Here is a 10647-nt window from a genome sequence, read left to right as displayed (position 1 = left end):
GAGAGAGAGAGAGAGAGAGAGAGAGAGAGAGAGAGAGAGAGAGAGAGAGAGAGAGAGAGAGAACTAGAGAGGCAAGCAAGCCAAGCGAACGGAGGGAAAGGGAGGGAGGGAGAGCTCGAGGGTAGTAACCGTACGTCAAAATTAAATGTTGAAATTCGTGTAGAATGTCTGGCGCGATAAATTCATTCGTGCAACAATGATCACGATTTTTAATGGAATAAAATTGAAATTGTCCGGGCCCCAAAATGACGGATAGAATTTATGGCTCGTACGAAAATGCAACGTGGCAACAAATATTATATTTTACCTATGGCTGTCCAAACCAGACGACATTTCGAAATGTTAACGAGATATCAAGAAAAAAAAAATTCGCGATTAATCGCGATTAACATTTTTTAGCTTATTAATTTGAAATTATAGTTTCTCGTCATTAATAATCGTTGCGTAACATCATTGTAACGTTTTTTGCTCCATCGTATGTCCTAGGGTTGAAATTTGAGAGAAGTTCAATGTCGAATGTCGAGATGAATGCTTGTCGAAGTGCACCGATTCATCAAAAGTTCTTTATAATTCGTAATTCCTGCAGTCGACAAAGGGGTTTCAAAGAGTTGGGGCTAAACCCTTCGACAAGGCAACCTCGAGCGATCCCTTGTCCCTCTCCCCCACGTTGTTCTATCTCTTGTCTTTTCGTTTCGCACGCGAGATTTTAAATTTAATCATAATTCTTCACAGCTCCATGCGAGACCACGGGAATTATTACAAAATGAGAAGCTATTACATTAAAATGAGGAATTATATTTCATTAATTTTTAAAAAAATGCATTACTTCCAATCCGAAATATCGAGAAAATCATCTGTTTCTCGGAATACGTCACTAATCATCAATCATGTTGTCGCTTTTGTTTAATAAATAAATGAAAACCTAATTATTAACAAAAATTAATTAGAGATTAATATATAAAATCATACTTTATTATATTGCGCATTTACGGATTAATGCCTTAGCGAATGACACGGTCGATTAAACGATAAACGAGGTAGAAAAAAATGAATGCCAAATGCATGCTTGAAATACCAATGCTGTGTATTGCTGTGTATTGTTACTGCAATGTCCTTTTATTTTTTTTTATTATCGCGCGAGAATCGACGCTCGGCGTCGTGTTAGCACAACGTTTATCGCATAATAGTGCATAGGAAAACTGACTGTTTTCGTAGAAAATGAATGACCAGCCGGAGTCGTGCGTTCTATGTCATTATTTCCCTTTTATGAACAGGAGAAAGAGAGAGGTGTGCTCACTTTGTAACCCTTCTCACCGCGTTTGTTCCTACCGTCACTACTTCCGGTAACGTCAAGCACACAAAAAAGGCGAATATTACGTATGTGCGAGCGTACACGTGGGCGAGCTCATCGTTCTACAAATAAATGTTTCAACCAGCAATTAAGCGCCGACAATAAGAAACCACTAGGCTTCCCCCCCGACGCCACTGTTGTTATAGCCGTTGTATTAATACGTTTTTAATTGTAGCGCGACAGAAAACATACGGCAAAGAAGGGAAAAGCCAAGTGTCCCTTCATAAAAATTCCAATAGCGCCTTTTCTAACGTTCTTCTTTTTTTAAACAAAACCATCCTTATTGCATAATTAAATATTTTCTTCATGTAAAGGAATACTTTGTTTTGACACGCATAACGTAAAAAAAAGACTTAGTCACTCGTGAAGAGAGTGAGACCGTATGTTTCCTGTCGTAATTAATACATATTAATACACCGGCTGTAACATCGGCAAAATCGGAGACAAAGTCTAAGTCCGAGTTTCTTTTATATACACTGAGAGAAAAACGTATTAAATTTTAATAAATTTTAATTTATTTGAATAGTGTTAGTTGAATATTTAAATGTAAATATATTTATTTAATTTTAGAAGAATCATTCATTTGATTTATTGTATCCTTTATTTAACAAATATTTTCCGTAAATAAATGTTACATTAGTACTATTTAAACAATTATTTACTAAAATTTAACATTTTTCTCTCAGTGTATAAATATTTCATCAAGATGTATAATTTAGTTAGAGAATGATACCTAAGTGATCAATTAAAATTCGCATACTAAAAAAGTACTGAAAAGAATTTGCATGAGTACGAATATTCACGGAAGTGGATTCTTATCATAAATAAGTTAACATAAAGACGGCAAGGCGTTCCACCTCATGTGAAAAGCTTTGCAGATACAAAGGTGTCTTCCTCTCATTGCACTCATTTAAGGTGGGAAATAAATAGAAACGATCAGCTCACTCGTTTCCCCCAGGAAATCGTTTCCTTTAATAACAGACTTACCGGTACTGTACCATCATTTTAAAATCCAACTACTTTTATCGTGTATCGCACACAAGGAAGCTTCTATTATCTTTCGTGGCGAAAAAAACCGTATGTTTAAAAATGCATCTCGTTGATCGCGTTTTGTTTTTACGCTCGGAAGTTTTAAATGCCAGCGCGCGATAAAAGATTGCAGAATCTAATTTTGCTCGCTCGAGTTATTTTTATTAAATCGAACACGATGAAATTCTCCGATGAATCACGCGACTGAATAAAAGATGAATCTCGTAGAACGACTGAGAGTAAGAGAAAGAGGTAGATGAGAGAGAAAAAGAGAGTGAAAGAGAGGGAAAGAGCTAGAGCGAGAGAGCAGAAGGAACAAGTGCCCGGGGTAAAAAGGATTGGGGAAGAATGTCGATATTAATAAAAGTTAAATTGAGCCAATCGCTTGTGGGAATTAGAATCGAGTCCACTCGAGACGAACAGTGTGGAGAGGAGAAAAAGAACGCAATAAAAACGTAGCGGCAGCTGAAGTCTGTCTACCTCTCGAATGCCGATCGATCGAAGCGATTAAACGATCGAGAGGCTACTTTATCATTATTACGTGGGCGAGAGGGGCGCTTAAATATTCGTATTTTGAAGCAAACGGAAATTTTCTTAAGACCGTGCAATAAATAACATCGCACACATTTGCACGGAAAATATTTGCGCGTTAGCTATGTCTAATTTGCGCAGTAGCCGGCGCCGTCCGCGCCTTTCTGCTGCCTGTGGAGCGGAGAAAAATGCGGTATTTTTCTTCCCACCTACTCTTCGATGTAGATGTAGAAACCTGTTGCATGCCCGTAAAAAAAGTCCCGGAAAAAAAGTCGAGTCACTGACCAGCCAATTCACTTCCTAAGCGCGTTTTTCCACATAGCTTCTACCTTTTAAGAACGAGCCGAGGAGTGAGAGACATACTTGGCGAGCTGACAAACGAGTCATTAATGACGTTTCAATCTCTTCATCAATCTTCGTCGCACCAGACCGCGAGGACAAAGTTAATATTGAATGTACGATACGTTAAATGAATGATACCTACTCTTACACGCCAATCAAAAGTAAACGGTATAAACGGCTTAGAAACATGAATACTTTGTCCATGATTACGAATAATAGGAAAGCACCGCGACTAGAAATAGGTACAAATGTGATAATCCATCGAAATATGAAAATTTTTAAAATTTTGGTAAAAATAAAACTTGTAAAGTTTGTTTAACTAATAATTTGTAGTAAATATTATAAAATTTATTTACATTTCATGCATGGTAATTGATGGTAAAAATATTTATGGAAAAAGAAAAAGATTTATTCATCTTTCGATGGAAAGATGAAATTTCGAATTTCGAAACGACCTCTAGGAAAATCGCGTGGCATGACCGGTGCGAATTTCCCGATCGAGCGTGTACGGGGCCGTTACGTGTTCCACCGTAACACAATTTACGTACGCTCGTGCACAGCCGCACGAAATTCTAATATGCCTTACGGTATCTGATCGCAGGTGAACGACCGTACAAGTGCCATTTACCGGACTGCGGGCGGGCCTTCATCCAACTGTCGAATTTGCAGCAACACCTGAGGAATCACGACGCTCAGGTGGAGCGGGCGAAGAACCGACCGTTCCACTGCAACATCTGCGGCAAGGGTTTCGCCACGGAGTCCAGCCTCCGTACCCACACGTCGAAGGTCAGTCATGTATGTACCAAATCCGACGTCCAACTCGCAAATTCGCTGATACGCGGTGCCGGTAATTAACCGAAGGGATCGGAATTAAAAAAAGAAGGAAGGATCGATCGATTTCGGTGTGTAATCGCGCGTTCTCATATACTTCCGCTATAATCGCTCTTCTAACGACCGAAATCTTATATTAACTCTTTCTCGCGCGACACGTTCTCGTTACTCTCGTACGCACGCATATGGTGGTGGTGGGTTCACGCTTGCCTCGATACTTTGTACAGATGGATTCCCCGTTTAAACGCTCTTTGTCCGCCGTTTCCTTTGTTCCGTTTCGAAGGCTCCCTATATATAATCGATGCAAGTCTCAAGCAAGTTAAAACAGTCGTCGTTGAAGATACGACGGACATGTCAGGCTTAAACGCATACCGGCAAACATCAAGCTTGCGAATAGAAAATTCAGATCCAAGCACGTCCCAACCTAAATAATCGCGCCATGATTATTTACTTTCCTTCTCTTTTGTAGATAGCGTATATTTATTCTACCAAAATAACAATATATCAAGAGCTTTGGATAGTTCCTCTGGGATCCTTCGCGGGGTGCTTGGGCTTGCTTTTGCCTCTGAATTCTCATACGGCTGCTTGTCATCATGATATCAACATTACATGATCGATTCAATCAATCGATTCGAGAAAATCGGAAAAAGATTGTCGCTCGAATTCATAATAACAATTACAGCGATCCTCAAACAGAGATGACAGGATGGAACTCGAAGAAACTGATCCAAATAATTAAATGTCCTTGATAGAAATCCAATCAACATAAATTGTCAACATAAATTGAGGGGCGAGAAGCTCTTTGATGCAGTGCGTTTACAAGCGACATAGACCGGAAGATTTTCTCATACAAGTCACCGTGAATGAACAATCGTTGTTTACACACGCACGAGCTTCACGGTGGCCAAGGGTGCGTGGCACCGACCGGTTATTAGAGGGACAGAGGTTTAAAAAAAAAAACGCGGTCTGATCTGAGAAAAAGCCATGACCCCCGTGCCCGTTAATCGAATTCACCCCTCGCTCGCGTGGAATCGCGGCTCGCAGCGATTACCGGTGGAATCTTGTATCGTGGGGCAGTTTTTTGCCGCCACTGCCCCACCCAGCCGGCAACTGAATTTCTCAACCCTTTCGCCTTCCGCGCCGGGCACATGTCTCAACGAAAAAACGTGGGAAGGCATCTGTCGGCCTATACGCAAGGCGTTCTTATCCTTCTTCCTCTTATTCCTCTCTTTCATCTCTTCCTTTTCTTCCTCCTTTTTCTTTATCCCCCGAGAAAAGACGTCATTCATACTTTTTCCAATTTACATCATATTACATAACAATTCATAAAATAACATTCCGACTAATGCGTTTGCTACGATCGTAAGGATACTTTTACTGTGTAAAATCCCGAATTAAATATTAGGTAATCTAACATTCAAAACATAGATCATCTTTCGAGACGTTCGATTTTCACGAATCGCGGAATCAGGTGCGGCGCGTCCAGGCTTATGCAAGCTTAATCCGTTCACACGTCGGATGCCCTGGCAATAAATATCGTTCTTTTAACGCCTGGCTCCTCTAATTGAAACCTAATCCACGGCTAAAGCCTTCAGATTATCCTGTTACCGTCCCCCGCACGGCCCCGATAAATCACCCATGGAATCATGTCGACGGCCCCCGCCTCACCAGGCCTACCAATTTTTTTTTCCTTCTAAAAATGCGCAGTTACGAAAGAATGAACTGACGTATAATGACGACCCCATTACTGCCACCGATTTTTTTTTAACGTACCATGCGATAATCCTCGCACTAATGAGAATAATTTTTTGCAGTCGAGTTATTTGACCCTTCATTTTTTATTGTGTATAACGGATGGCCTTGATGAGTTTTTCAATGGTAGGGCTAACCCTGTGCGAAACTTCCTGAATAGCTTGGCTTGTGCGCGCGAGATCAATACATCAGATTAAATTACTAATACGAAGTATGCAGCAACGTATCAAGCTACGATCCCGCGAGAACGGCGGCGTTGTCCAGACTTATCGGCAAAAACATCAGGATGCACGTAGCTCGCGTTAAACGAGGAAGAAAAACCACGGGAAGCAAGGAGAAGAAATGAAGAAGATGTAGAAGAGCGGGAAGAAGGGAGAGAAGATCTTACGGCGAGCGCAGCGGCGAAGTAATTAAAAGCCGCCGGCGCGAGCGCGAGCGCGCGACAGAAACAGAGTACACCCGCTGGAAATAAAACGAAACGAAACAAATGGAGAGCTCGAGCCCATCTTCCGCGGCTAATCGAATTTTCGCCGGGGCAGATTTCTTGAAATTGTTTTCGCTATTTCAGACCGCCTAGCCGCCCGTCTCCTTCGCGCCGGGTGCTTGCTACCTCTCCCCCCTCTCCTCTCCCCCCCCCCCTCCTGATAGCTAATGGATCGTTGTTTAAAAAAAAAAGGAAAAACCAGCAAGAGAAACAGAGAAAGAGAAGAAAAGCAACCGGAACACGAGATAGCTCGAAACGCAGAGAAAGCGAGACAACGAAGAAAGAGGAACGGCTCACGGAAGTACGGTGGAGAGTAAGGGGAAATGAAAGAGTTACGCTCCAGGTCGAGGCCTGGCGTGTCGGCGAAACATTATCCCGCTAAGAAAGACAATACACCCGGAGTACAATATTATAATAGGCCGGAGCGTAAATGTATTATAGAGAACGATCGGTAGCCCGGGCATAGAAACTCGTCTATGGTACCTACACACCTCCTCCTCTTCCCCACTTTCCACCTCCTCGTTCTTCTTCTCTTCTCTCTCGGTGTACCTATTAACTGTTGCCCTCTTCCCGCTCGGCTTGGAACAGGGGCGGATCATCCAACGATACACTGTCGCGATATGTCACTGGTTAATACCCCATATGCTCTTAAATTTCGCGTCGTCAAACCATGTCGAAATTTTTTCTCCGAGCTTATCTCGGATCGAGATATAAATTATAAAATCTCCTGATTTGGTAATTCAACTTTGGTAACAATTCTCACGCGAGTACGAGCTTTTTCCCTCTCCTTTTATCTTTGACATGAGACTTTTACTTCAGAAGATCCGTCCAAATTCCGATGAGACATAAATTTGACCGTAAATGAGAATGCAAAATTATTAACATTTAGTCGAGAGTCTCGCGAATCTGGCCAGCCCTGATTCTCTTTTACCCTTTCTTTCTCCTTCCGTGGCTCTTGGCCACTTTCACGTGGCGCACAGCCTTCGTATTTATCCGTAGTTTAGCGGTACAAGAATTGAATGTCGTGCAACACGATACAACCAACCCCCTGTTTTCTACCACCTCGTGGAGACCTTCCTCGCATATCTTCCAACCTTCTTCCGACTCACCTCTAGGCTCTTCCTGTCATCCCTCCGTTCTCCGGACCCTCCTCCACCCCTCTTCTTAATTGCCCCGGCGCGCGGCTCGGTAAAAACTCGTTAGCCATTAGATTTATTTTCTCTCGCCACGGAGATTCATCCCTCTCCCGTTGCTGTATTAAAAACCGCGCGGTGATCGTATCACGTTTAACGCTACATATTTTTTCCTTTTTTTTTTTTCATATGCGCGATTCTCGTTGACCGCGTACGGATTGATCGCCTGCAATAAATGTAAATCTGTTTGCGCGTGGGATGGAGGTGATTTTACCCGTTTATCACGCCGTATTTTCGCCAACACGGAGCGCTAATTAATTACCGTGTTCGCGGTATTTACGCGATGTTTTTTTAATTTCTTCCGCGAGAGCGTGCGCACACGATCGGGGAACACTCGTGGAAAAGTATGAACACTCCTGAAAATCTAAACCTATGACTGACGATTTAATGGTATCACATTAATTCAAATTGATCTCCATTTCATGCTGGTCTCTTTGTCGCAGTGTTCGAAGTACCCATGGCAACGATTAAAGGTAAAACGATCGGGTCAATATATGGGAAAGCCTATGGGAATTCCTTTCGGCTGTAATTTCAACTCGTTTCGCGGCGCGTTTACATGCGCACTCGTTGCACCTGTAAAATTGTATTATCTCCGATTTTCATTATAATGATCCATTCGCGCGAAACACGCACACGCATGTACACATACGCACATTCTCGACAGTTACGTAGTTTTCTCGAAATGCGCGAAATTATGATAGCGTTATGGCGCGAAATTATATAACGGCGCTTCGTATATTTTTCGTGCGTTTGATACACGATATCTATTTAATTAACGACGCGTCACGTGAAATTGTATATTGCAGAGAATGTAGACAGAGTATCGCCGCCTGATTGATCTCGCGTCGCGAAGACTGTGAAACGATTATAAATCCGGCTCTTGTTCCTTTTTTTCCTACGTCACGATCATGAGTATGCAATTCATTAATGTCTCATGTCACGACAATCATAATAGCAACAGTCGTGGAGATGTATGATGATGTATCACCGAAGAGCGTAATACAAACGCTTTCGCCTGTCGATCGCAGCTAATTGCTGCCTCTTAATTTCGGAACGCTCTCCTAATTGAGCAAGGTTCGCACCACGCTCCTCTTCGAATCACCTCCCCTCCCCTCCCTTCCCTCGGATTCCCAGTACGATCTCTTTCCCTCTCTTTTTCGTCGGTAAACATTACCGGCTGGCGAATCTCCAGAAGGACTTTTCACTCTTTGTCTCTTTTGCGGCATTAAAATAGAAAAGTGGGACGGTCTTTCGCGGTATAACCTCTTGGTTCGCTCTTACGAGATGTTGTACTTTTCGCGATTTTTTTCGTTCAATCTTTCTTGCACGCAGTTTTTCGCGTTTATTTCAATTTCTTTCACGTACAACGAAAAAATATCATTGTAAATATCTCTTAAAATATCTCTACGCTTATCATGATTTTCTTCCATTATTCTTATGATTACATTAACTTGGATTATTCTTATGATTACTTTGCGTAATTTTCATTTTCCAATCGCGCGCTTCGAGCTTTCCTTTTCTCTCTCTCTCTCTCTCTCTCTCTCTCTCTCTCTCTCTCTCTCTCTCTCTCTCTCTCTCACCCCCTAGCATTACTTTTTTTGACCCCGCCTTCGTGACTCTTTCCGTCTCTATTTTTTTCTCTCCATGTTCGATCACCAGCGCGGACACTAATGAAATCATTCCCGTGGCGTTTCCAATAGGGTGGGATTTGTACCCCCATTGTACCAACGCCCCTTCATGCTCCTTTTTTTCCGCTTGCCTAGTCGAACGCGTTCGGGGTCGATCTGAGTCCTCCTATTGGCACAACACGGAGGGTGCTCCGTCGACAACCCTCGTAGCGTTAGGTAGATTCGCTTTTTTTCTCCCTCATTCTCGCCTCGCATCGCCTCGCTCGTCAGCGACTGATTTTCACGTACGCGCGAATTATCAATGTGCGATTCTTGGAAGTGGATTAATAACGCGGGGTGGCGATGAAGAACGAGTCGCGGGGTGACTAGCGACGCATATTTAATTCTTATCGATCGCATACGTTTTTCATGTAATTTTTTTGCATGCCCGAAACGAAATGATCACGAAGGGGCTAATTCGTATAACTATTTAAAGGTCTCTGAACACGATTACGTTAGCACGGGAAAATTATTCTTGAGCAAAATAAAAAATATAAGAATTCTCAAAAACTTACTTTCGATGTCTTTTATACATCGCTTTGGACTTTTGCATTGTTTGTGTTATTCTCATCGTTCGACCGAAAGCTCCGAAAGCAGCTATGAGTCAGACGCGAACGGAGAAAGGGAATCAAGAATTTCTGGTGCCTTCCTTATCGGGAGACAAAGCGTTCTCGAGAAAATAACGTTCACGCGAACGAGCGAGCCGAAGCGAGGGAGAACGTGTTCTTTCTTTCGGACGAGAGAAAAGGAAAAGACGAGCAAGCCGGTGAATATCTCTTAGCGGATTCCGCGAGCCGCGCTGGAGCCGAACGAACAGCCGAAGTATCGTACCGAAGGTTGTCTGCCGTCGAGTCTCGCGGCCTCGTCACTGCTAAAAAAGCCAAGGAAAGACGGCGACGAAGAAAAAAAAGGAAAGAAGTAACGATGGGAGGGCGGGAGAAAAGAATTGCGCACCGAGCGCAAAACGGCCTTCGGATTTTATCGCCGCCCGAGGAAAAGAGAGGAGCTCATATATTGTCGATTATCGTCCACATTTAGCATGCATTTTTTAATTATAAATAACTAACAATTCATAAAACCATCAAAAGAAATCAGTAAAGTTTGAGAAAAGTAACCAACAATGAAAAAATATGCATAATTTTAATATGCATATTGAATGCATATTGATAACTCTGGAGATTATTCTCGACTAAAAATCTTACACAGATAGTAATATATGGCTATAGCAATCAGTTTTTGGTTGTAGCAACAAATTTTTAATTGCATTAGTTTATCGAAATATACATTGCAAATAGGCTAACACAACTAAAAATTTGCTTTCAGCCAAAAATTGATTGCTGCAGCCATATAAAAATGCTATTTTACTATCTAAATTGTTGCAGCAACCAATCTTTTTTTTCAATGTTCCTTTATAAATTATCATTTGTGTATATTTTCATAATTTCTTAATACACAATAAATAAAATA

At 41.9% G+C, this 10647-nt stretch overlaps 1 protein-coding gene across 1 annotated transcript in view; it reads left to right on the top strand.

Moving 5' to 3' along the window:
- LOC108686222 (zinc finger protein 853) overlaps positions 1-10647 on the top strand; it is a 73700-nt gene that overhangs the window by 50214 nt on the left and 12839 nt on the right. The window contains exons 4-5 of the mRNA XM_018191392.1: positions 3855-4048; positions 7957-7986. Of these exons, the coding sequence (XP_018046881.1) occupies positions 3855-4048; positions 7957-7986 (224 nt within the window). The remainder of the gene's footprint in view (positions 1-3854; positions 4049-7956; positions 7987-10647) is intronic.

The sequence above is a fragment of the Atta colombica genome, unplaced genomic scaffold (assembly GCF_001594045.1).
Source record: "Atta colombica isolate Treedump-2 unplaced genomic scaffold, Acol1.0 scaffold166, whole genome shotgun sequence".
Classification (NCBI taxonomy): Eukaryota; Metazoa; Arthropoda; class Insecta; order Hymenoptera; family Formicidae; genus Atta; species Atta colombica.
Note: the sequence above shows the minus strand (reverse complement) of the source record. Positions and strands in the feature narration are given on the sequence as shown.